We start from the raw sequence: 26,388 nt of genomic DNA, 5'->3' as shown, positions 1-26,388 counted from the left end.
TACTTCCCTGAGAGCCGAAAGAAATAAGTGACAAATAAAAATAAAGTGACAAAGTAGAGCCAAATGCACACTGATTGTATTACTCTCTGAAACTTTAACAGTGGCTGGCTGCCTGCTACTTAGTACGGCTCTCTGGAAAAATAATAAAATAAAGGCACTGCTCTGTAGTATACAAAACAAAAGCTGCATGGCCAACACAAAGATTGAGTGAAAATAAAGTGCCACAGTAGTCAAATGCACACGGATTGTACTACTCTCTGAAAAAATATGAAATAAATAATATTAATAAAATACATGAAAAAAATAACACTGGCTTCTACCTGGCCTTGTGTGACCAAAAAAAATAAATAAATGAATAAATAAATTTGGCGATAATTACAGTACCCCACGATAACGTTATCGCGGCCGTTTTTTATCGCGATATACGTATAATATCGTATATCGTATATCGCCCCATGCCTACATCACTCTACAGCTCTGTGTTTTTACAGATTAAATGCGTTAGCCGCATCGACAGTCGTCATAATTAATAGAAACCTCGCCCTCCACAGGGCTAAGGTTATGTTAGCAAGGTACTGTAACGTTAATCTTATTAATTAGCGCTACATTAACTTAATTTTACCTGGTCTCGGGTGACGGTCCTCCGCTCTCGGAGTAAACAGGGTGTTGGGTGGAGATGCTACAGCATTGAGGACGTACTGTTGTGGTTTCAAGCGCTGTCTTCCAGTGAAGACATGCAACAGTGTTCGCCTTGGTGTCCAGCTTGAAATGCTCCCACACTTTTGACATTTTCTGCCTTTTCCTTTTAGTTAAAACCAAACATATCCGCCGCCTCTTTCTTCTACATTCGTGCGTGGCGTCATTAAACGTAGTCCGGGCGAAATACCTGCTTTGAGCTGGCAAAATTAAACGTTTCCTCGAGGCAGAGAAAATTCTTCAATCATTTTTTATAATCGAATTACTCAAATTATTCGAGGAATCGTTTCAGCCCTATTGTGCATCATGTTCTGCATTCTGATTGGCTAAACAGTCTCCCCGCTTCTTCGCTTCCTGTGTCAATAACGTTGGTTGCCTAGCAACAAGCTGAGAACGGCCAATGAACTTTGGCGAGCAGCTCCAGAACGGGACCCTATGATGAATCGTTCATTAGAGTTCTCAGATATAATCGATGGTGGCATGTCGGTTTATAAGAATGTTTTTGCACAGAAAAAAAAAGAGCAACAACAACGACCCATAACTATGTTCTTCTCTCGAAAAAAACACCTGCACAGTGGGCTTTAGAAGAAAAAGACGCTAAAGCGAGTCAGGATGCAGTCAGAAGAACAGTGAAATACGGGCCAGTCACAATTTGTCCTACTGTACTTATTGTATTTTTTTTTTTTATTATCATTTTTCATTTTTTCTCCCGTTCAAATCCAATTACCGTAATCGGGGCTGATCTCCGCAATTTGAAGCGTTGTATAATAATTGTAAAAAAAAAAAAAAGGTTGCTACTTCGCTGATTTCACTTATTACGGGTTCTTTTTAGAACGTAAACCCGCGAACTACCTGGGTTTATTTATTCTTAAGGTTCTTAACTAAACGGTTGTTTGCATGTTATTTAAAAAGAACACATTTCGAGTTCCTAAATATAGAAAAAAAACAACGAATCAGAACTCAACTTTCTGTCCTTTTGAAGAAGCATCAAACGTATTTCTGTCCTTCGTTTAAACAGAGGAAACTCATTCTGAGAGGACACACCATCCATCAGGCTTCCTCTCGGCGACTCTGGGTATGACTCAGGAGACAGTAGCAGGCAACCGCACTCAGATTCACTTCGAAGCTTTAAAACTCAAGGACTCTGTGCCGTGAACTGTTGCACTTAAATGCACCGCGGCGAGGAAAATTCAAAAGAAACGCCGCTTTATCTGTTGGGCTGCGTGAGCGCGTGTGTCTGGCAGGCATTGTTTAGCGCCGTTCATCCCCCTCCGTCTCTGCAACCGGCTGCTGCTCTTTCAGAGTGACTCAGACTGTCTGGATGGTGGTGTTGTTGTGAATGCGTCAGGGTCACTGGGCTTGCGGCAGCTGCCGTCGCCCAAGAAAAGCCCCGTAATCAGTCATCTTACAGATGTTGTAGCTAGTTTCCTACCTGCATCTGTGTTGGAATCAATAAAACAAACTTTTCACGACTTAATTTCAAGCTCAGCAACTTTTGTTTGTTAACTGATGGCACAAGCAGACAGACACTAGTCACACTACGCCCAAACACTTACACATGTCACGTTACGCAGCCCAGATCTACACCATCATCCTGATGACACAACCAGATCTGGTTTGTCTCGCTTCCTGCTTCTGCACGAACACCGGGTGTGATAGTATTCTGTCTTTGCGTTTAAAAAAAAATCTTTAGCAAAGCTTCATGTAGTCACAACATGACACTTTGTTTTGCCTTTGAAGAAAAGCTTTAAAAAAAAAGTTATTTCTATATTTACTTAAAAGGTTTGAAAGGCAAGGCAAGTTTATTTGTATAGCACATTTCAACACAAGGTAATTCAAAGTGCTTTACATCAACATTTAAAGCAACAAGACACAATTAAACAGTAAATAACAAATAAAATGAAATAAAATTATAAGAAAAGAGGTAAAATAATAAAAAGCACAAGTTGTTAAGAAATAAGGGCAGTAGAGTACAGCAGGAAAGTATTTAATTTAAGATTACGCTTCAGTAAAAAGTAATGTTTTTAGGCCTGATTTAAAGGAGCTGAAGCATAAACACCTGACTTTAAGTCTTGAATGTAATTGAGAAGGATGTGTGCTTGTTCTTAAATCCGTGTAGAGAGATCTTGCACCCATCATCATTTACGTAGAGTCATTTTTTACGTTGCCTGTAACACTCTTAAATGCTCAAAGTGAATAAATAAGGGTTTCAGCCACCTTCCTGTCGGATTCTAACCTGATTCGGTCGCTGAATTCTTTCAGTCTGTAACTTTCACCTTTATTGGCCCTTAATGAAAATGCATCCTTGAACAGCGTGGGCTCGACAGACGGCTGACAGTATTGAACAGGCTCCTTTTCTTCCGTTAAAAAAAGCTCAGCTGTGTAGTTTCTGCAAAAAAAGACTTGCCATGAGATCGCTATAGTCTCATATGAGACCTGAACAAGCGATCAAAAGTCTCGGCCCGGTCCGTAGGGGCTCATCAGGATACAGGGACACGTCTTCAGTGGTTCAGTATAAAGGTAGTTTAAAGAGAGCTCATTTCAAAAGTGTTTGAATTGTTACTCCTTATTTTTTTAGTGAAAGTGTCAATGAAAATTGTAGATTAAAACAATTAGACATGAACATGTATGTCTGGGAAGAAAATAAAGTTTTCAGTCCCAGTTCACGGGTCACATGACAGCCGCGATTCATCGAGATCGGCAAAAGTTAGGAAATCTGGAATTTCCTTTCCTCTGTAGGTTTTTCAGGTAGTGACTAGAAGTGAGTCTGAAATTTCAGTCTTAATGCTCTCAACAGGTCTTAAAACGTCTGAAATGTAACACTTAAAAACCTGCAGATCTTCTCGTTTAAACCTAACAGCAAGGTTCTCTGAGCTCAGGAGGGAGTTTACACGTCACTTATTTATCACTCTATAGTTGTGCTTTGGTTTTTGTGTTTAGAAGATTGTGGATTTTTATGGAAATGCACCATATAATTCCTCTGAAACCTTTTATTTCATGTGCATCATCCTTCATGTTCTTTCTACAAGAGCCATAAATAATATTTTAAAATATATATTTTTAAATATATAAAATATATAAATATATATATAGAAAAAAATACCTATACACCTATACAGAGGCGTTTCTAGACCCTCTGGGGGCCCTGGGCAGGAGAGACCATGGGGCCCCCCAGAATCATGATGAATGGATCAGTAAACCAAAGATCAGTAAATCCTTTATTTAACAATTAACATATAGATCGATCCAATGATATATTTTAAATGGGAGAGTGGGTCACTGTAATCTCAACTTTAAAAAGGAAAATAAATAAATTCCTACTTCTATGTTTAGACGTCTTTTGCTGACGGGGGCCAAAAAACTTTAACAAAGCACCTTGAGGAAGAAAAAAAGAAAATAGCACAATGTATTTGGTTGCCTTGCATAGAGTAAACAACTGTCCATGTTACACAAACACAACATTTGAGATCTGTATGGATAAATTAATGAACATCCTTTTGCAGTAACAACTTTAATGCTTCATGTTAACATTTTATTTAATGTTTAACAGTCAGGCTATAGCAGAAAATATATGGATATATAGGATAGTGTATTCTTTATTTATCCCCAAAGGGAAATTCAGTTGTCCAGCAGCTCAAACATAATTCTAAATAAAAATTAGCACCAGTTTAGACGGTCTAAAGTGACAGCAGAACTGATGCTGGTTGACAAAATGCTTTATTCTGGGAGAAAATATCAATATAATAGCAGCAAAGGACTAACTTATTATGTGGCCATGAATGTGTTTAGGAACAGTAGGAATTTAATGTGAAGTAAATTTGCTTGGTGGATGCTGGCTAGTAATGGGGCCCCATTAGGGAGATTCCCAGCTTGAGGCCCCTCTGCACCTACCACCTCTGTTTCCCCGGTTGCTTATGACGGACGTTTATTTATTTATTTATTTATTGTACTATTTACTCTGTTCCAGTTTCCTGGAAACAGTTCACTAACTCACAGGAAGAATGCAATTTAGCGGCTGCAGGAACAGTCATTTCCGCGGAGTTAACTCTGTAAATACTTGCATGCTTGATGCAGAAGAGGAATTACCGCATCAGCTGCAGGGTCCATGTTGCTTGTTACTCTCAGAGGCAGTAGAAAAGTACAAATACAGTCAAAAATGTTCAAGTTGCAGTGTCCCTGCACGGTTCAAAGACATTCCTGTAGCAGCTGCAAGGATTGGTTATTGTCCGAGATCTGGCGAGTTGAGGGAGACGATTTCACCATGTTATCCTTCTGTTTTCGTCAAATAGTCTTTTTTTCACAAAGCAGAGGTGTGATTAGACTCATTGATTTGCTGCGTGATAAATATGAGGAGCGACCGGATGTGTTTTTGAAGCTTGACGTTGGAAGATGGGAGTGAAACCTTGTGGGTTCAAGATCACCAAAACTCCCAAATCATCATTAAGTGTTCCAGTCAACCTGAGTGCAGAGGATCCATCCGTCCGTCCGTCCGTCCGTCCGTCCGTCCATCCATCCATCCATCCATCCATCCATCCATCCATCCGTCCATCCATCATAAACATAAAGCATCGGGCTCACTGCTATTGTGAGAACTAATATTTCTTATCTGAGTTCTTACTTTACATCAAATGCGTGAATTATTTCAACTATGACTCAAGCCATGAATTTCCCCTTCACATCCTCAAAACCGTCTCGGACACGTTGCATTCCTGAAAGTTCCCCACGCTGAGGAATCTCCCCTGATTTCCGACCTCAGATCACTTTCATTTTCTCTCTCTGTGCCGATGCAGGTTTTCCCCCGGCGTGGCCAACAATCCATCACCCTCCAACGGACCCATCAAGAGACGCACACAGTCCCTCAGCGCGCTGCCCAAAGACGCCGACAGGAAGGTCAGTGCTGGATGTCGACCGCTGGATTAGACGAGAACATACAGGAAAGATTCATGAACTGATCCGTAATGTCTCCCCGCAGAGGGAAAAGGACCACATCCGTCGCCCCATGAACGCATTCATGATATTCAGCAAACGCCACCGGGCCCTGGTGCACCAGCGACATCCCAACCAGGACAACCGGACCGTCAGCAAGATCCTCGGGGAGTGGTGGTACGCACTGGGGCCCAACGAGAAGCAGCAGTACCACGACCTGGCCTTTCAGGTGGGTCCTTCCTGTGATGGAGCATGTTTTCATCATTTCATCTTTTCATTTCATGTTTCACTTCCAATACGAGAAGCTTTAAAGGGGACTTATTATGAAAAACACGTTTTTTCTTGCTTTAACATGTATAAAGTGGTCTCTCCTCAGCCGAGCCGACTTTGTTTTGGCAATACGGATCGGATTTCTGCCAGTTTGGGGATAAAAGATACAATGCACCCTTCACAATACTACAAGTGTCCATTTTACGAATACAAAGTTTTAAAAAATAATCCAGTGTTTTAAATTTTGATACAAGGCAAGTAAAAACTACGCTTTTTTCATTGATGTGAACGAGAGAAACGGCTGTTTTGTCCAACTAGATATTCTGACCCGGATGTTTCTGATTGGTCAGTCAGGAACCAATTGGAAGACTGACAAAGGGTCAATTATTACGTTACTGAACATACAAGGAATTTGGCGTAGATGATGCAACAGATATTTCTAAAAATGGAGATATAGAACAGTAGTATTTTTAGCAGTTAAACAAATAATGGGATTAGCAGTATATGAGTTACGAAGTCAATAAATACCTTTCATTATGCAGCATTTATAACACCAGAACTGAAGAGTACGGTAGTTAGAATCACACTTAGGCACTACTAGGCATTGCATCACCTCAGTTGTGTACAAAATGGGCTATTATCCGGCGCATTTTAAAAATCAACAAACCTGCATCAGCAATTAAAACATATCTGGTATGCTACTGTCAAAACTTAGAAATAAAAGAGTTTTTTAAATTATCTTTTAAATTAAAAAGAAAAAAAAACTTTAAACAATGATGAGCAAACTGGCTTATGAGGTTCTGGCCTGTTGTTTCAGGTATATCTGAGTATTAAAAAATAAATAAAAATAACTAAAAACTATCTTTCCAAAAAATGTATTAAATGAGTCCACAAAGAATATGCAAGCTTTAACAAGATTGTACAATAAATTCCAAAATCGCAGTTTATTATCTAACCAAATCTAACCAACATGGGACTAAACAGGCTCTGCTGTTCCCCCCCAGGTGAAAGAGGCCCACTTCAGAGCCCACCCGGACTGGAAGTGGTGCAACAAGGACCGCAGGAAGTCTCTGTCGGAGGGTCGCGGGACGCCGAAGGAGCCGCGAGAGCGGAGCATGTCCGAGAGCATCGGTGTGATAACCGATGCTCTTCTACAAGCTGACGTCCAAAACGATCGAGGTACGACCGCAGAAAACTGCTTCCTGACACATTACACAGCAATCATGGATAAAAAATGACCAAAAAGCTTCTTTTTTTTCATTAGTCTTGAGTTTTTCAACCGTGTGTGTATTGATTTGAGCTTCTCTCCTCTCCAGATGTGGCGTCAGAGTCCCAGGTGCTGGAGGGGAAGGGAGGAGCCTCCGTCTGGCCGGGGGGGCCGGAGCGTCGAGGGGTGCAGCACCCCCGGCCCAGAGCCTTCTCCCAGAGCGCCGTGCACACCCTGGAGCAGCGGGAGCGGGAGAGAGACCTGGAGAAGGTGCGAGGTTGTTAATCTGTATCTCCGGGGCAGAAAACAGACCCGGGAGAGGCTGTGAAGGAAAGCCCCCCTGAGTACGAGCTATCGACTACCGGCTTCAGTTAAATCCTGAAAAACATCCTGCTTAATTTTGTGGAAACGCCGTCTCAGAGCGTCGTCACAGCGTACCTTCGCTTGAGCGTGTTTATCACAGAGAAATACATCCAAGACAGAAAATAAAAGTTGGTGCCTACACGGATCCCCCAGCAGGCGTTGGTGCCGGCCGCAGACGTGCAGAGAACTCTTCAGCTCTGCAACTTTAAAGGATGCTGCTCAAACACCAGAGAGAGAATAGAAATCGTTGCGGGGGTGCAGCCTCCCACTTCAGAGGTTTCACTCTCGGCTCCTTTGGTGCCTTTGCCAGTTGAAGACGGCGTTGTTTTAACCTCTTTGCCAGTCGCTGAGGAGTCAGCCTGCATGCGAGCGCCTCCGCTGCAGGATGTGCACCCGGTGCTCGTGCTTAAGCAATAAAATGATAGTGGGTGATGCAGGAGCTGCATTTTGTTGATATAAACAGTCATAATGTTATTCAGAAATCGCTTACCCTACCTTTATCAGGTTAACCCGGCAAATCAAAGGTTGTTTGTTTATTATTTTTATTATAAAGACTTGTAGTCAAGACCACCTAAACCAAGACCAAGATCAGAGTATCAAGACCAACACTAGTTCAGATCAAGGCCAAAAACAAACCTAGTAATGTCCTGGGGCCTCATCTATAAAGCTTGCTTGCGCAGAAAAAGCGCCTGAAAGTTGCGGAAGCCGCCATCTACGCAAAGCCTCGGATCTAAAAAGAAAAAACTAACCGAAAAATCTGCTTATCTTTACGGCAATCAGGACCCTCCCGTAAGAATTTACTTAAGAGACGGGGAACTGGCGACGCAGGGTTTGAGGTGGTGAAATGAAGCCAGATTCATGTCATACTCTTAATAATGTCATCACATATCACAACTGTAGCAGGGTGGATGCTACGGGGGCCCGCCCGAAGGATGGAGAGACACGGAGTTTTCGTGCAGAACCTTTATTAACAGCAGATCACCCAGTGCACAAGCACCTCACGCAGCAGCTTCTTCATTCTGAGTCTCTTCCACAGCTGCAGTCTCCCAGTCCTTATCAAGGCTGGCAGGGTGGAGAGGCTGACGGGATACACCTGTGTCCCGTCAGCCTGAGTGGCTGCAGCTACTCCACCCTGCCACAACAACATATATCAGACTTATAATAAAATAGCGCTGATCGTGTTCCTCTGTGTGTGAAACTCAGCGTCAGTCAGGACTCTGCTGCTGCTGCAGCCGCGGTGACACGCCGGGAACCTCCTTCAACCACCGCTTTAGGACAGAACAAATGAGGGGCTTCGTATAGCGTTTAGGAGCTCCACGGAGCCCCTCATTTCTTCCCTAAAGGGACAAGATTTTTTTATATATATAATGAGTTTTACGCGCGTGTGAAACCTTTACGTGCGGGTGTATGGCGCCTAAATTAGGGTCCCGCGTTAAAACAACGCAGAGCCTACGGTGTAGGGGTACGCGGCGACGCGCACCTACGCCGTAGGCTCTGCGTTGGTGACGCGGAACCATAAATCAGCCCTGAGGAGCTCTGAGGAGAGACGGGAGAGGAGGAGAGAGAGCGGGGGGTGAAGCAGGGCTGCCGGGCCGTTCTCGTATCATCTTCGGCTCGCACAGGGTGTGTCGATGATTTGCAATTAATGGCTGATCCTACTGTTAGTTTTTAAACTGTAAAAAGTGGGGGGGACAAAAACATGATTTTGAAAAGACGGGGGGACATGCCCCCCCCCTGTTGCACCGGGGCACGCACGGCGTTCCGCGCAGCAACAGCGTGCTGCCACTCACTCGCTGTATTTTATACTATTTATTTTTCTAGTTTTACTGTGACCACAAAATAATGTCGTTTTCCTGTCCTCCACCTCATCCTCAACATCTCGATCTCAGATCTCAGTGAAATTCAGTGGCACGGTGGCTGGACACCCTCTCATTCATTCTGACGCCAAACAGGCTGCAGGAAGCCACTGCGCATGCTCAGCAGGCTCATCCATATGCATTTATGGTAAAAAGTGGGCGTGTAGAGGGCGGGATATGAGGCTGATTCATCTGCGCAGCTTTCCAGCTGGACTGTGATTCATAAAGCGAACATTGCGTGCAAGATTGCGTGCACATGGTTTTATTGATTCTGATTTTTTTTTTTGCGCCCGCCATTTTCGGCTTTTGGGTGTACGTGCACTTTTAGTATGAATCCTACGCAGTCCATTTTAAATGAGGCCCCTGATCCTGCGTGATTGTAGAACAACAGCTCCATCCTGGTTCAGCTAGTTTCCATATGAGGTTGTATTCAACTGCAGCTCAATAACACAGAGAAGTGGATGATGATGTTGAACTCACTATAAATGTTTTCATCCATCAGCTGAGATCAGATATGTGTGGCGACTCCACTACTGCTATTTCTACACTATTGGAGGATTGACTCCAGTGCTTTTAGGATTGACACGACAACTAACTAGTCCCAAAGTCTCTACCAGAATAACCAGCCTCCAACACCCCCCTCCACCTCAGAAAAGTCATGAATAGTAAATGTTACTGATTTAAATTGGACTTAATTTGGAGATGAAACCTGAATTGTAGATATTAAGGATACAATTATCAACTTGAAATTACATTATTTACCATTAAAGTAATCAGATTACACCGTATATCAGTATCATTGAAATGGACCTGATGCTGAATCAATCACAACGATATGCAAATATTATTATTCATATATTTATTCAAAAAAGGCCGTTATAAACACAAAACTGTAATTAAATACAGACACATGCAGATGTACCAAAACATTAAATCAGATGCAAAATACAAATAGTTTACAAAACTGTACATTAACAAGAAGAAGAACAGCTGATCACCAGATTCTGTCACCTTGGTGCAACGGCATCTCAGTTATCCGAGTCCGAGACCGAGAACTAGAAGTGTATTATTATACCATCACAAAATATCTGAAATAAACTTCTTCCGTCAAATACTGGTGAAAATGTCTCAAACTCGAGATTCCTATTAATTTATTTATTCTTTCTATTATCAGGAGGATGGGACGAGTTTGTTTCGTAACCGGCAGCCTCCTCAGCTAATGTACCAAGGCGGCGCCAGCGAGGACATGACCAGCGACGAGGAGCGAATGGTCATCTGCGAGGAGGAGGGGGACGATGATGTCATGGGTGAGTTAGAGGATGTTTCATAAGCGTGTGGTTGATAGTTTCAGTTCCTCTGGACGCCAGCGTCTCAGCTGGATTCGTTGTGTCAGCAAAACACTTAAAGGTTAAAAAAGGCACTTGCTTCATCTCCTGACCCCGCCCGTGTTGAGTCAGGTCGTTTACAGTATTGTGACTATCAGCGCTGCCTCGCTGTCGTGTTTGGTCTTTGTTTAAATGTTAGCGTGCCATTAAGAGACGACGCTCTCATATCCCATCATGCACTGCAGGTTCCATCAACCCCCGCTGCTCTTTATTCGTGTGGAAGTCTGGACTTTGACAGTCATAGCCACAATTTTTATTTATTTATTATATATAAATCTACGGTCCATCCATCACCATTGATTCATCCATCCATCCATCCTTCCTTCCACCCATCCATCCATGCATCCTTTTATCCATCCATCCATCCATCCATCATCACCATTCATCCCTCTATTGATGCATCCATCATCCTTCCACCCATCCTTCCATAAATCCTTCCATCCATCCATCCATCCATCCATCCATCCATCCATGCATGCATCCATCTATTCATTCAGCCAGCCTTTTGGTAGCGAGCCTCACCTTTTACCTGTCGTTTGTGTTCGATTCAATTTGGACACACCAACCCGATAATCGTCCGTCGTCTGTGACTCGGGTCAGGTCGGTGTGTCCCGGCCCTTAATGACAGCGAGGTGCTCAGGTCGCCCCCCCCGACCATCACCCCTCCACCACCGTGCTCAACAGTTAGCAGAAGCATCTTTATTAGTTTCTCAAATGTTATTTAGCCAATGAAATCCATGACTCTGATCCCCCCCCGCAGAGGATTCGTGCACAGAAGGCTCCATCGACCTCAAGTGCAAGGAGAGAGTGACGGACAGCGACGAGGACGAGCCGGACGGACAGGTCAGTGTCCGTCTTTCCCCATGTTTGTCCAATTTAGTTTCAGTAAAACTGTTTTATATTTTTCTCTTTTCCTCAGATATTCAGGTTAAGATAGTTAAAGGGGACCTATTGTGGCATCTAATACCAATTTTAAACAGGCCTTGAATGTCTTAAAAACAAGGTTTGATTGTTTTTGCTAAATAAATTCAGCCTCTGGGCCATGTCTTTATCTTCCCATTCTCTAACCTCATTATCTATGCAGGATTCTGAGTGGGCGGGGCTATGATAATGAGGCACTGTGCTGATTGGCTGCCTGAATGACGCGATACACCGCTACGAAAAAATGGCGGAAGCTCCGGCCGGCGGAGTTAGTTGTGGGCGTGGTTTCACGCATCGGAGGCCAACCTATGTAAATCGCATTTTCGTTACGTAACGACTGGTAGAAGCCACATCACACTGGACGGCTCATCCGGGCAGCTGTACAGACACTGCAGAATTTGGTTGCTTTCCTCCTTCTCTGAGTTGGCAGGCTGAAGGGAAACCACTTTATGTATGTTAAAGCAAGAAAAAACGTGTTTATCATAATAGGTCCCCTTTAAATAATAGTTAGATAATTCTGCATGTGAGGCAGAATCTGGCAGAAACCTTTCAGGCATCAAACATTAAAATCGTCTCTTCCTGCTTTGATTTTGTCGCCTCTCTCTTCCCTCCAGCTCGGCTTCCAGCCGGTGGCCTGCTCCTCCCTCCCCTCCTCGTCGCCCTCCATCCCTCACTCCGACTACACCTCCGTGAAAGGGAGCGGCGAGGCGGCAGCAGGGGGAGGGGCCGCTGAAGAGGGGGCGGAGCCGAAGAGGAGGAGAGGTGTGGACGGAGGAGAGGAGGCGGTCGAACGAGAGCAGACGGCGGAGGGAGGTGGAGGAGGCGCGTCCTCGTCCGTCGGCCCGCCCACACCCGCCTCGGCCCAGCAGGTCCTCGGCGGGGTCCGGCCCGTCGCCCTCGGCTCCGCCCCGCAGGAGAAGAAAGCCACGCTCCTGATGGCAGGAGGCGGAGCTCAGCAGCTGCCAATCACCACAGGGGGTGGGTACCTGTCGTCATCCTGCCCTTCCCCCGGTCTGGTTCTGGGGGGGTCCCTCCCCACCGCCCAGCCCCTGCAGCTCGTCACCGCACACACGCACCCTCACCACCCCGTCCTCCAGCCCGCCGCCGCCCCGCCCACCCTGGCCCCACCCACCTCCTCCCCCAGGCCGCTAGCGCAGGTCCAGTACGTCCTGCCCGCCGACAGCCCGGCCTCCCCCCAGCTCACCCACCAGCACGTCCTCTCCCTCCCCGCCAATGCCGCCCTGGCCAATGGCGTGCACGCGGGGGCGGGGCTCAGACTCAGCCCCGGGACCAGAGGTGAGACAGAGGCCCGATTGGCTGAGAGAGAAAGAGGCGGTTTCACTGCCCTTCGTTTCTTTGTCGTGTTTTCTGATCCCTGTTTGATAAGAAAAAAGTCCGGTGTCCTCTTGTTTCATAACTAGTGGGTTTTTTTGTCAGCATGTTTTAATTTTAGTTTTAGTCTAGTCTTTGGGTCGAGCTATCATTTTAGTTTTTATTAGTTTTAGTCACATTCATTCTCCTTTTAGTCGTGTTTCAGTTGACTAAAAGTCAGAATTGTCCAGGACCATTTTAGTCTCGTTTTAGTCAAAGATTGTATTTAGCCAAACCCATTTTACAATTCAAACAAGGGTATCTTATTATTATATTATTGATACCTTATAGACTCAAGAATACATTCATTCCAGATACAGAAGACTCTAATTTGAGTTTAACATATTTAACATATTTATTTTTCCGTATTTCTCCCCATCTTTTTCTTTTTAGACGACATTTTGGGTTTTCTTTTCCACGTCTATGTAGGAAAGTGTATCCAAAGATGGTCTCTTCTTCTTCTTCTCCAGCCCCAGAGCAGATCCCCACGTGGCCGTCCATCGGCCCCTTCCTCTATGTAACTTTGTTTTTAATTGACGTGAACCTAGAGCTCTGCGTTAACGGCATCAGCCTCTAACTCTGCAGCTGCATCTTCTGGATCTGATTCCCCGCTGCAACGACTGGGATTGAGGACGTGACGTCACCCAGCAGCAGAACTAAACTAGAGGAAACTACTGAAAACATGGACATTAAAGATCTTTTCGTCTCGTTTTGGTCGACACGTTTTAGCAGTTTTTATTTTGTAACCTACATTTTAGTCTCGTTTTATTCGTCTACGATGTATATTATATATTTAATTATTGTTATCGTCACATGACCAGTATTTTCGTTACGTCCCGTCTCATTTTCCTCAGGTGATAAAGGTTCGTTGACGACGATATTTAGTCATAACCAGTCTCTTATCATCAGAGTCAGGAGGAACCGATTTACTTTGATATCAGAAGTTATTATCTGAAGAGCTCCGCCCGCCGTCCCTCCCTCGCTTCCCTCCACCTGTCTGTCCCTCGGTGGATTCTCCGCCTGACTCTGCTTCTCTCTGTCCTCCTCAGTCCAAACCCCGTCGCCGGTCTTGCAGAGCAAGATGTTGGTTCCCATGGCAACGGTGAGAACAGGGTCCACTCCTCCGCAGCCTTCGCTTTCCCTCGTGGCTCCGCCTCTTCCTGTGCAGAACGGCCCCGCGACCGGAAACAAGGTGAGAACGAGCAGAACCCCAGTGACAGTAGTAGATCCATGAAGGTTTGAGCTTTCAGCTGTTCTAAATCCTGGATTTTACCAGATTTTCATGTAGTCACTAACATCTGGATTTTACACTAACTTCATGTAGTCACTAACATCTGGATTTTACACTAACTTCATGTAGTCACTAACATCTGGATTTTACACTAACTTCATGTAGTCACTAACATCTGGATTTTACACTAACTTCATGTAGTCACTAACATCTGGATTTTACACTAACTTCATGTAGTCACTAACATCTGGATTTTACACTAACTTCATGTAGTCACTAACATCTGGATTTTACACTAACTTCATGTAGTCACTAACATCTGGATTTTACACTAACTTCATGTAGTCACTAACATCTGGATTTTACACTAACTTCATGTAGTCACTAACATCTGGATTTAACCGTAACTTCATGTAGTCACTAACATCTGGATTTTAACATAACTTCATGTAGTCACTAACATCTGGATTTTACACTAACTTCATGTAGTCACTAACATCTGGATTTTAACATAACTTCATGTAGTCACTAACATCTGGATTTTACACTAACTTCATGTAGTCACTAACATCTGGATTTTACACTAACTTCATGTAGTCACTAACATCTGGATTTTACACTAACTTCATGTAGTCACTAACATCTGGATTTTACACTAACTTCATGTAGTCACTAACATCTGGATTTTACTGTAACTTCATGTAGTCACTAACATCTGGATTTTAACATAACTTCATGTAGTCACTAACATCTGGATTTTACTGTAACTTCATGTAGTCACTAACATCTGGATTTTACCGTAACTTCATGTAGTCATTAACATCTGGATTTTACACTAACTTCATGTAGTCACTAACATCTGGATTTTAACATAACTTCATGTAGTCACTAACATCTGGATTTTACCGTAACTTCATGTAGTCATTAACATCTGGATTTTACCGTAATTTGTGTAACTCAAGTAATCAAATCAAACTTTATTTATATAGCCCTTTTCATACACGAGTAACGCAAAGTGCTTTACATAATAAAATCAACATTAAAAAAAAAAAAAAAAGAATCAGGAGAGATCTGACCAAAAAGTAAGTTTAAAAAAGCGTAGCACTCAAATAAACACAATTTCAAACTAAAACAAGAAGTAAAGCCACTGGAACAAAATCAAACCTAAAAAAAAACAAACCCTATTACTTTAACAAACTGGATATCAGAGAAGTCTTAAAGATCATTTTCAGGGTTTGTGAAAGTGCAGTTCTGTTTCATTCCTTCCAGACTGCCAGTGGCAGTAAACAGAGTGGATATGTCTCCTCGCGCTCCGCGCAGGTCGAGATTTAATAACAACAGTGTCACGTGAGTGACGTGTAGGCTACCTGTGCGTCTATAAATACCGCCCGGTAGACTACATCCGGCCTCTTGAATCTTCTCGCTGTTAACCTGACGTACATCGCTGGTTAATCGCTCCGTAGATCCGTGTTTCGGATCTATATTTTCTGCAGGTTCGGGGAGGTAAGCTCAACTCTGGTTGGTGGTGTTTGACAGCCTGCCTGTGACTCTTGGTCGGAGCGCACGTTGTGCCCTCTAAGGCTGTGGCTGTCAAGCCATCTTACCTCTCCCTTTCTCCATCGGGAGGATCCGAGCGCCCGTGTGTCGGGCTGGCTCGCTCCCCAGCCACACAAACGGTCTTGAATTGTTTGTGCTGAGCTGATTCCTCCACATGCTAGATGTCCCAGCCGCGTTCAGTGGTCCGCCCACTGCTCTCGTCTGTTGGTTCCTAGCCTGGCTTGGTGAGTATTTTTTACTTAAGCTTTAAAAAAAAAAAAAAAAAAAATATATATACATTTTAAAAATATATATATATATATTTAAAAAAAAAAAAAAAAAAAAAGCTAGTCCAGAGGTTCCGGACGCGTTCTGTGGCGGCCACAGTTCTCGCTTGGAGTGCCTGGCTCCACACTGAATTGTTTGGATTAAGAACAGTGGTGTGAGGAGTCTGTTAGATGTTCTGATCGAGTCTCGGTTCTCGCCCAGATTTCCTAACTTGACCCTTTTATTTTTTGGAGGAAACGATGATGGCTTGTACATCATGTGGCACTCTACTGTTGGTAGAGGATGGCCATGAATTGTGCCCCCAGTGTCTGGGGGTGGGGCACCTGAGGGAGGCCCTGTCTGACCCCTGCATCAACTGCAGCATTTTGCCGCTCTCGGTGAGAGAGGACCGGCTGCGTCAGGTGGAAGGCCTCCTCTTTAGGAGCGACCTCCCACCCTCTGGGCCCGCTCATGTCAGTGCAGGTTCCCGCAAAAAGCACCGGGACAAGCGCAGAGCGGGGCCCCATGACGAGCGCAGTGGCCCTACGCAGAAGAAGGCGAAGGATGCTCCCTCACGCAGTGAGATGGAGGATTTACGGGCTGAACTGGAGCAGCTTAAGGCCTTAGTGAGGGAGCGGGCTCTGCCCTCCCCACCTCTGGCGGTCCCCTGGGAGTCAGATGGTGGAGACGATGCTATGTCTACCAGGGCTTCAAACTCCATGTTTCAAGGCCGTGACAGTGTGTTTAGCTCTGGCGAGTATCCCTCCCCTGAGCTGCCGTGTCTGGTGGTTGACCCAGCTAGCATACAGGCAGAGGCTGGCTCGGAGACATCCCTCAGGAGCTCTGGGAGCACTGAGCTGGGAGAGGGCCCCTGCCCTTTGCAGGCAACACTACGTGCGGCCCTGGCTAAGGTCGGGCTGGATGATGCGCCCGCTGCCCAACCGGCGAGCAACCCATTCTTTCGCCGGACTCCTGTAGCCCCGCCCTTTGATGTCCCGCCCTCGCCTGCTTTTTTGCAGGAGCTGCGGCGCTGCTGGGCAGATCCAAAGGCGTTTGCCTACCATGGCAAGGATGCGAGGACTTTGGCCTCCATGCGCCAGGCGGAGCAACATGGCCTGGTTCACATGCCTCCCGTGGACCCGTGTATCGCCTCACTGGTCCTTTCACCAGATGAGGCGCTCAAAGATAAGGCCCGCTGTCCTAGGCCTCAGTGCCGTGTAACGGATAGCCTTCTCTCGACGGCTTATGATGCGGCAGGCCGCATGGCTCGCATTGGGAACTCCCTCTCCGTGCTCCTCCTCGCCCAGTCCCAGATGTTGCAGTCGGAGCATGAGGGCGGGGAGTTGGGTGACACTAACGACGCTGCGCTCCAAGCCTTCGGGCTGATGACCAGAGAGCTTGGCCGCCTGATGTCCACCCTGGTGGTGACGCGGCGTCAGGTGTGGCTGGCGCAGGCACCCATGTCTGATGATTGCAGGCAGACGCTACGGAAGCTTCCGGTAGTGCCGGGCCAGTTGTTTGGGCCAGAGGCAGAACAGGCGTTGGAGCGCAGGAAGCAGTCGGGTCAGGCATCAGAGGCCTGGGGTCGTCGGAGTGCGAGCATGGGACCCCCAGCTCAGCACTCCAGGAGACGGGGCGCACAAGACCTGCGCCGCTCACATCCCCCGAGCCCCCCTCCGCAGCCCTGGCAGCACAGCCGGGTTGCTGGGGGTGGTGGGCGTCAGCCCAGGGGCGCACACCCTCCACCTCGCCGGTCTCAGCGGGTGCAGGGGCAACACCAGCGTCCCCCCAAACCCCCAAATAATCCTCGAGGCACTCTATGAGGGCCTCGGGCCGGCGGTGGGCAGGTTTTCACATCAGCACCTGGCCTATTGGGCAGCCCATTCTCCAGATGTATGGGTTTTGAGAACACTGTCCCAGGGCTACAGGTTGCAGTTCCGCCGCCGGCCCCCACCACCCTCCGGGGTCAGGGAAACCTCGGTCAGAGACCGAGGGAGGGCCCTGTGTTTGTCACAGGAGATAGCCAAACTCTTGGACAAAAAGGCCATCACAAGAGTTCACCCACATACACAGAGCAGTGGGTTTTACTCAACATACTTCCTCATTCCGAAGAAAGACACTTCTCTTCGGCCTGTGCTGGACCTTCGGGGTCTGAACCAGTACCTGAAGGTCCTCCCATTTCGGATGCTGCGTACACGCGACGTCCTTCAATCTGTCACTCCAGGGGAGTGGTTCACCTCCATAGACCTCAAGGACGCCTACTTTCACGTCCCAATACACCCAGACCACAGACGGTTTCTCAGTTTTGCCTTTCAAGGCCACGCCTACCAGTTCACCGTCCTGCCTTTCGGCCTGTCCCTGGCTCCTCGCATCTTCACCAGATGCATGAGGGCGGCCTTGACATCGCTATGCCTGTCGGGAGTAAAGATTCTCCCATATCTGGACGACTGGCTTATATGCGCCCCCTCGCTCCAGGAGGCGGAGCTGATGACATCCAGGGTCCTCACACATATCGAGGCTCTGGGCATGTCGGTAAATTGGGAGAAGAGCTTGTTGCGTCCTACGCAGCAGACCACCTTCATCGGCCTGTCCCTCGATTCCGTGTCAATGCAGGCACGCCTTACTGCAGAGCGGGCACAGCGGATTCAGGACCTGCTACGGTCCTTCCGCCTCGGGATGAGGTTGCCCGTCCACGCATGGCTCCGACTGCTGGGGATGCTGTCGGCGGCCTCGGCTGTGACACCTCTGGGGCTGCTGCACCTGCGCCCCCTGCAGATGTGGTTCAACAGCCTCCAGATGGACCCTCGCCTTCACAGGTGGGTCAAAGTCAAGGTTACCCACCAGTGCCTTATTCATCTCCACCGGTGGCGGGACAGCACCTTTCTATTGCACGGTGTTCCTCTCGGCTCAGTCCCTTCGAGGCGAGAGGTGGTGACAACAGATGCCTCACCTCAGGGTTGGGGTGCGGTATGGCAGAAGAGGTCAGTCCAGGGGGTTTGGGGCCCTCTGTGGCGGGGACGGCACATCAATGTCCTAGAACTCCGGACTGTCTACTTGGCGCTGAGGCACTTCTTGCCCTTTCTCAGGGGCAAGCATGTCCTCGTCCGGACAGACAACACTTCGACAGTGTTTCATGTCAACCACCAGGGGGGAACCAGGTCGCTGGACTCCCTGAACGAGGCCCGGAGGTTGTGGATGTGGGCTCATCCTCAATTGGCCTCCTTGAGGGCAATGCACCTCCCTGGCAGAGCCAACGTGGTGGCGGATTCCCTTTCACGCCGGCAGCTGCCCCCGGGGGACTGGCGGTTGCACCCCCAGGTGGTGCGAATGATTTGGGATCGATACGGGGAAGCCCGTGTGGATCTGTTCGCCTCGGAGTGTACGACTCATTGTCCACTGTGGTTCTCCTTGGCAGAGACCAGTGCCCCGCTCGGGATGGACGCTCTCGCCAACACTTGGCCGAGAGGCCTCCTTTATGCGTTCCCTCCGATTCCCCTGGTGATGCCCACGCTTCACAGGGTGAGATTATCGGGTCACAGGGTCCTCCTGGTGGCGCCCAAGTGGCCCTCGAGGATTTGGTTCTCCACGCTCCTCAGCCTGTTGGACGGGGAGCCTTGGCAGCTCCCAGTACGGTCGGACCTCCTGTCCCAGCTGGGCGGGGAGGTATGGCATCCCTCTCCGAGCCTCCTTCAACTCTGGGCCTGGCCGTTGAGAGGGAAGGGTCATTCTTGACGCACCTTGAGCCCTCGGTATGTGAGACCTTGCAGAATGCTAGAGCTCCTTCCACAAGAAGGGTGTATTCGCATTGCTGGGCCGCTTTCTCCTCCTGGTGCAGGGACGGGGGTTTTGACCCGATCTCCTGTCCGTTACAAATTGTACTGCGGTACCTGCAGTATCTGTTTGAGGCGGGCCGGGCGGCCTCGACCTTGAAGGTGCACGTAGCGGCTATTTCTGTCCACCATGGCCACATCGATGGTAGACCAGTTGGTGCGCATTACTGGGTGGCACAGTTTCTGCGGGGTGCCAGGAGACTGCGCCCCCCCAGAGTGCAGCGTGCAGCAGCATGGGACCTGCCGCTGGTCCTGCAGGCCTTGGGCGAGGCACCCTTTGAGCCTATGGCAGGGGGGTCCTTGAGGACGACGTCATGGAAGACCGCCTTTCTGTTGGCTGTTACGTCTGCCAAGCGTGTGAGCGAGCTCCACGCCCTTTCAGTCAGTCCTACGTGCCTTCGGTGGAAGGCAGACAGCTCAGGAGTGACCCTGTGGCCAAATGTCGCTTTCCTGCCAAAGGTGTTACCCCCTGACCATGCCAATCAGGCCATAGAGTTGGCAGCATACCATCCTCCCCCGTTTGAGTCCCGGCTGGAGGAGCGGGCTAATTTGCTGTGCCCAGTCCGGGCGTTGCAGCTCTACCTTCAGGCAACACAGAGCTTTCGACGCTCTGAGCAGTTGTTTGTGTGCTACAGGGGGGCGCACAAGGGCCGTGCCCTGTCGAAGCAACGTCTCTCCCACTGGATTGTTGAAGCAATCAAACAGGCTTATGACGTGGCAGGTAGACCTGCCCCTTCAGGCGTTGTCTGTCATTCCACCAGGGGTGTGGCCACTTCCTGGGCGGCAATGAGAGGGGTACCGTTGTCTGAGATCTGTGCAGCGGCATCCTGGACGGTGCCGTGCACCTTCTCCAGGTTCTATCGCCTTAACGTGGCCTCTGGGTCCACGCTGGCTTCGGCCGTTCTGCCTTTGGCTTCTGCGGCTGACCACTAGGTGGGTGTTGTTCCTCGTGACAGTGCTGGTATGAGTCATCCACTCTGTTTACTGCCACTGGCAGTCTGGAAGGAATGAAACAGAACGTAAGTTACGGATGTAACTATGGTTCTGTGAATTCCTGGATGACTGCCAGTCACACCGGTCACTCCGAACTTCCTGCGAGAAGATTCTGGGAGGCCGGATGTAGTCTACCGGGCGGTATTTATAGACGCACAGGTAGCCTACACGTCACTCACGTGACACTGTTGTTATTAAATCTCGACCTGCGCGGAGCGCGAGGAGACATATCCACTCTGTTTACTGCCACTGGCAGTCATCCAGGAATTCACAGAACCATAGTTACATCCGTAACTTACGTTTTCAGGAAATTTGTGGGTTTGATTGTTTTACTTCAAGCAGGTCTCCTCCAGACTGTCGCTGGCTGAGCAGCAGATCACACAGAACTCAATAAAGATTCAGCTTTATTCTGATTTCAGCCTCAGTAAAGATGATATGGCTTCTAATCTGGCTGTTAGTGTTTATAAGCTGAGATGTCATGAATTTATTCCAGGTTATACTACACTTGTAGTCAAGACCACCTAAACCGAGACCAGAGAGTATCAAGACCAAGACTAGTTCAGCTCAAGACCGAGACCAAAAAGAAATTTAGTTATTTCCTGATCCTGTGTGATTGTAGAACATCAGCAACATCCTGGTTCAGCTAGTTTCCATATGAGGTTGTATTCAACAAGTGATGATCACAAGTGATCACAAGATTCTGTCACCTTGGTGCAACGGGACCTCAATGATCCGAGTCCGAAACCGAGACAAGACCACAAAAAAGTGGTCTCAGCAGCATCATGTGATCTGAGAATTATGTTCTCCTTACAAACTTCTACATATTTGCAGGAAAATACATGTTTACGTTTTCTTTTTTTACATCATAACAAACGTCATCATTCTTGCAGCAGTTCAGGAGCAAAAAGCAGAAATCCCCCCGGTGATGTACACGTCACGACGATTTTCTTTCACCACAACAAATTCCTTGTGTTTGTCTAACAAACTTGGCAATAAACCTATTTCTGATTCTGATTCTGATTCACTTAAAGAAAGAAAGAAAGAAAAAAAGCACAAAGAAATGAACGTAAACACAGTGAAACTGTCAAAAGTAACGATAAATGATAATTGACTAAAAACCCGTCCTCTGCTCGTCTTCCCTCCCAGATCATCCAGATCGCTCCCATGCCTGTCCACCCAGGTGGCGCGGCGGCGGCAGTGCATTCTGGGAGCACCTTTCCTGTTTCCGTGGCAACGGTGATGGCTCCCGGTGCTGCGCCCCCGCAGACCGTCCTGCTGACCTCCCCGCCCACCAGGTGACTAACGCAGGCCCCAGACCTGAGAAACGCGGGTCCAGCAGCTCTTAAAGACGCTGGCGGGTCGCAGGAAGGACCCAACGCGGTTTATATTTAGACGAAGGAGGTCGGCACTCGGAGCACGCCTCAACTCCCCGACGACGGCTGGAAAATCCCTCCCTCACTGTTTTTCTAAGTTCAGACAGAAGTTGCAGAAATGTTTTCTCTGAGTGCAAATGTGATCATTTTCTTTTAATCTGAAATCATTTGTCGAAGCGTAAAAGTCGGCCCCCACACATGAGTCATGTTTAAGCAAAGATCTACGAATGCCAATGACGTTTTTCCTCCCCCAGGATCACCTATGTTCAGTCCGGCCCAGGGGTTACCGCGGCAACGCCCCAGCCGGGTGCTCAGCCTCCAGCTCCGGCGTATCTCCCGTCGGCTCTGACGACTCTGGGCTTCACCGCCATTTCCCCCGCCGGACAGACGCTGGTCCAGCCGCTCGTCGGTCAGCCGCCGCTGCTGGCTCAGGCCCCGCCCCTCAGCTGTCAATCACAGACTCCTCCGGGCCAGACGGCGGCGACCTCGGGTCGTCAGGTAAAGAGAAACATTCTGGGTGCTGGTTCCAGGAGAGTTCAGTTTTTACTTCTTCTTTCATGGTTAATGAGATGATTAAACCTCACAGAAGAGAGATGCGTTGTTTTCAAACTTTCTCACCTCGTAGTCTGCAAGGAATGTCCCGATCAGGCTTTTTTGGCATATCTGTCGATACCGAGTCCCAATCTGATACTTTCGTAACACATTAAAAAGATGAACAAATGCAAAACAAACAGATCCAGGTTGTCCCTCATTTTTATTTTATTCTTATTTTATCATTTAGCTCTTAAACAGAGCAGTTTTCTTCGAGGTAGCTTGAACAATCAAGTAATAACAGTGCAACTATTAACTAGTAAAAATATTCCAAATGTAAACAGAAACTTGAATTAAATAAAAACAGCAGCTCAACTTAAAATACCAAGCAAGCATGTAAACAAATAAGCAAATAAAAGTGCAAACGAGTCATAAAGTACGGCAGTAAAGTGCTTTTTAGACTCTTAACTTCTTACTGTCCTTTTCTGGCTTAAAGAATAAAATGTTGAAGTGACCTACAATCTTCCTCGCGGTCGCCAGATCACCACACCACACCACACTTTATTGATCTCACTTTACGTGACACAGCCCAAACTCCGCACCCCCACCTCACCCATAGCTTTCTGCATATTAGCAGCGTTGTTTTTTATTTTCATGGACCCGTTGCTTGTTGATACACCAGTTGTTTAGCATTTCTTCCATCATCTGCTTGATGCTGATCAAAATAATGAGAATAAAATATAAATCTGATCCCTGATCGGGATGCAACATCCAATTTTGATCAAGTCTGAAACAACGTGATCGAATCGGGACATCCCTATAGTCTGCAAAAAAAAAAAAACACATGTGGAGTCAGAAAAGCTTAAAGGGGACCTATTATGAAAAACACGTTTTTTCTTGCTTTAACATACATAAAGTGGTCTCCCCTCAGCAACCAAATTCTGCAGTGTCTGTACAGCCGCCCGGATGAGCCATCCAGTGTGATGTGGATCTACGAGCCGTTCAGATTCTGCTCCCGTCGTTACGTAACGATCGGCGCGATTTACATAGGTTGGCCTCCGATGCGTGAAACCACGCCCACAACTAACTCCGCCGGCCGGAGCTTCCGCCATTTTTTCGTAGCGGTGTATCGCGTCATTCAGGCAGCCAATCAGCACAGAGCCTCATTATCATAGCCCCGCCCACTCAGAATCCCGCATAGAGAATGAGGTTAGAGAACGGGAAGATAAAGACATGGTTTAGAGGCTGAATTTCTAATTTATTGAGCAAAAACAATCAAAAGATTGTTTTTAAGACATTCAAGGCCTGTCATAATAGGTCCCCTTTAATTCGCTGAGGATCCACAAGAAAACGCCAGCGTGTGTTTCACCAACCTGAACTCTCTGACGGTCCTGCCTCGTTTTGCTTTCCTTCTCCAGGTACTCACCGCCATCTACCCGGCTCCGACGGTTGCCATGGCGACCGGTGTGGTCTCGGTGGCAGCCGTGCCACCCGCCGTGGCGCCGCCAGCTCAGGAAGCGATAAACCCCACCTCCCCCCCGCCTCTGGCCAAAGGGGCGCAGGGTTCGGCGGCTGCGGCGGAAGCAAAGGTGGAGGTGAAGCAGGAGAGTCTGCTGGATGGGAGTGAAGAGCAGTGGTCGTCGGGCTGCGCCGCCAGCTCGTTTCTGGGTACCGGTGTAAACACTGGCACAGCAGGTAACGCCCCACCAGCTCATACTGGTTTGGTTTCTAAGTCCAGCATAGACATGTTTCTCAAAGAAAAAAAGAACAGATTTTTGCCAAAGTGATGCAAAACTTGACGTTACAAATATATAAAAAGATCTATTAAAGCTACACTATGTAGTAATACCACTCCTGACCACACGGTGGCCCATACATCTGTGAGGACGGTCTGGCTCGGCTAGCAGGGTCACATTTGGCACTTTTCCACTAGTCTCGCCTCAGCCCGGCTCAGCTCGGCGCGGCTCGACACGGCTCACATGAATTCGCCTCATATCCCGCCCTCTACATGCCCACTTCATACCATGAATGGGCAATGCAAAGTACTTGATGACTGTATTTGCATATAAAAGAGCCTGTTGATCAATGGTGTTTTACACTCAAAAATCATGGCAGGGAGGACCAGAAAGCGAAATTTCGTGGAGACTGAGATCGAGGTGCACGTGGATGAGGTGGAGGCCAGGAAAACAACATTATTTGGTGGTCACAGTAGCGGCATCACTAACAAAAAGAAAGCAAGTGAGTGGCAGCACGTCGTTGCTGCTGTAAACGCCATGAGTGGCATGGACAGATCTGTGGCTGAGATTAAGTGGTGCGATTTGAAGGTGGAGGCCAAGAGGACATAAAATTATCTCTGAAAAATGTCTCTTTTAATATGAGAGCAAAAATGTTTAACATTTTTCCTTTAACAACCTGTCGGAGTAGTAGTATGATTAAATGTTGAATAATGATATAATAAGTTGTTAAATTTTTATCCTGCTAAATAATTTAGAAATATATTTCGGTCATTTTAAAATACTACCGTATTTTGACGACCATACGGGCACCGTGTGGAAAGGCACACCCTCAGTTTTGTGTGTCATTTCTGTATTTGAAACACACACACGGCGCACCGACCGAAAAGGCGCCGTCTACACACATGGAGCGCCGCCTTACAACAACACACACGCGCCGCACAACACACACACACAAGCATACAAGTGTGAGTATTTAAAAATAGAGCGGGAGCAAAACTTAGTTTGATTGTACTTTATTTAAGTTTTTACATTAATCAGTTGTCAGGACTCAGCGTGTCGGGCTTCATCCGAGCCTGATCGCGCTGAGACCGGGAGAACTGCTCAGCGCAGCTCTGGCCATGCTGAGCAGCCGAGTCACTTTCCGATGCCGGTGTTCAGTGAATCAAAGAGACAACTATTGTGCAAAAAAACAAAACCCAAAAAAATCACACATACACGAAGAAAAGAGCGCTGAAAGTTCACGACTGCTTCAAACTGGAAACCGGAAATGCGTTGCTACCAAGCGAACCAATCACAGCCCTCTCCGTCTGCGTTTGGTCTGCGTCGCCTCGACGCGTACCACACGCCGTAGGCACAGCGTCGTTCTGACGCAGAACCATAACTCAGCCTTTAGTGAAGTCATGTGACCAGGAAAACCTTCGTGGGAGAGACTCCACTAACCCACAGAAGTAAGGTTACCCTTTCTAAATTTGACTCTGGTGGGACTCGAACCCACAACCTTTGAATCTCTCCTCAGGGGATTGACTAGAAGTTAAACGCGCTATTCGTTGCGTTGCTTTCTGGAAGGACCATGAAATGTCTTCAGGAAGAAAAGGAGAGAAACGATTCAAACCTCTGAGATGTATCACAAGCCTCTGATTTGCTTTCTGGGAGAAATAAGTGCCTCCTGCTCAGGATTGGAGATGAAAAGGGACCAAAATCTGACGATGTTTCTGGTCGTATCAGTGGTATTAAAACAGAAAATAGAGATTTCAGAGCATCATATTGTTCATTTAAGATCACACCTTTTCCAAGGATGTCAGCAGGAAAGTGCAAACCTGGCCGAACCGCCTCTCGCCCGGTCCGTCTCCAGCAGGGCTTCCAGGCAATGTTTGGGAACATTTTGACATGAGAAAA

The 26,388-nt window shown here is 47.3% G+C and overlaps 1 protein-coding gene across 2 annotated transcripts in view; it reads left to right on the top strand.

Moving 5' to 3' along the window:
• cica (capicua transcriptional repressor a) overlaps nt 1–26,388 on the top strand; it is an 83,713-nt gene that overhangs the window by 34,468 nt on the left and 22,857 nt on the right. The window contains exons 6-16 of one of the 2 annotated variants that reach the window (XM_061741365.1): nt 5,487–5,586; nt 5,669–5,851; nt 6,897–7,071; nt 7,209–7,369; nt 10,493–10,625; nt 11,464–11,546; nt 12,239–12,602; nt 14,045–14,187; nt 21,999–22,147; nt 22,480–22,723; nt 24,175–24,451. In XM_061741365.1, coding sequence (XP_061597349.1) covers nt 5,487–5,586; nt 5,669–5,851; nt 6,897–7,071; nt 7,209–7,369; nt 10,493–10,625; nt 11,464–11,546; nt 12,239–12,602; nt 14,045–14,187; nt 21,999–22,147; nt 22,480–22,723; nt 24,175–24,451 — 2,012 coding nt within the window. Of the gene's footprint in view, nt 1–5,486; nt 5,587–5,668; nt 5,852–6,896; nt 7,072–7,208; nt 7,370–10,492; nt 10,626–11,463; nt 11,547–12,238; nt 12,921–14,044; nt 14,188–21,998; nt 22,148–22,479; nt 22,724–24,174; nt 24,452–26,388 lie in introns of both variants that reach the window. The other variant, XM_061741364.1, reaches the window with a different exon arrangement.

The sequence above is a fragment of the Cololabis saira genome, chromosome 15, assembly GCF_033807715.1.
Source record: "Cololabis saira isolate AMF1-May2022 chromosome 15, fColSai1.1, whole genome shotgun sequence".
Lineage (NCBI taxonomy): Eukaryota > Metazoa > Chordata > Actinopteri > Beloniformes > Belonidae > Cololabis > Cololabis saira.
Note: the sequence above shows the minus strand (reverse complement) of the source record. Positions and strands in the feature narration are given on the sequence as shown.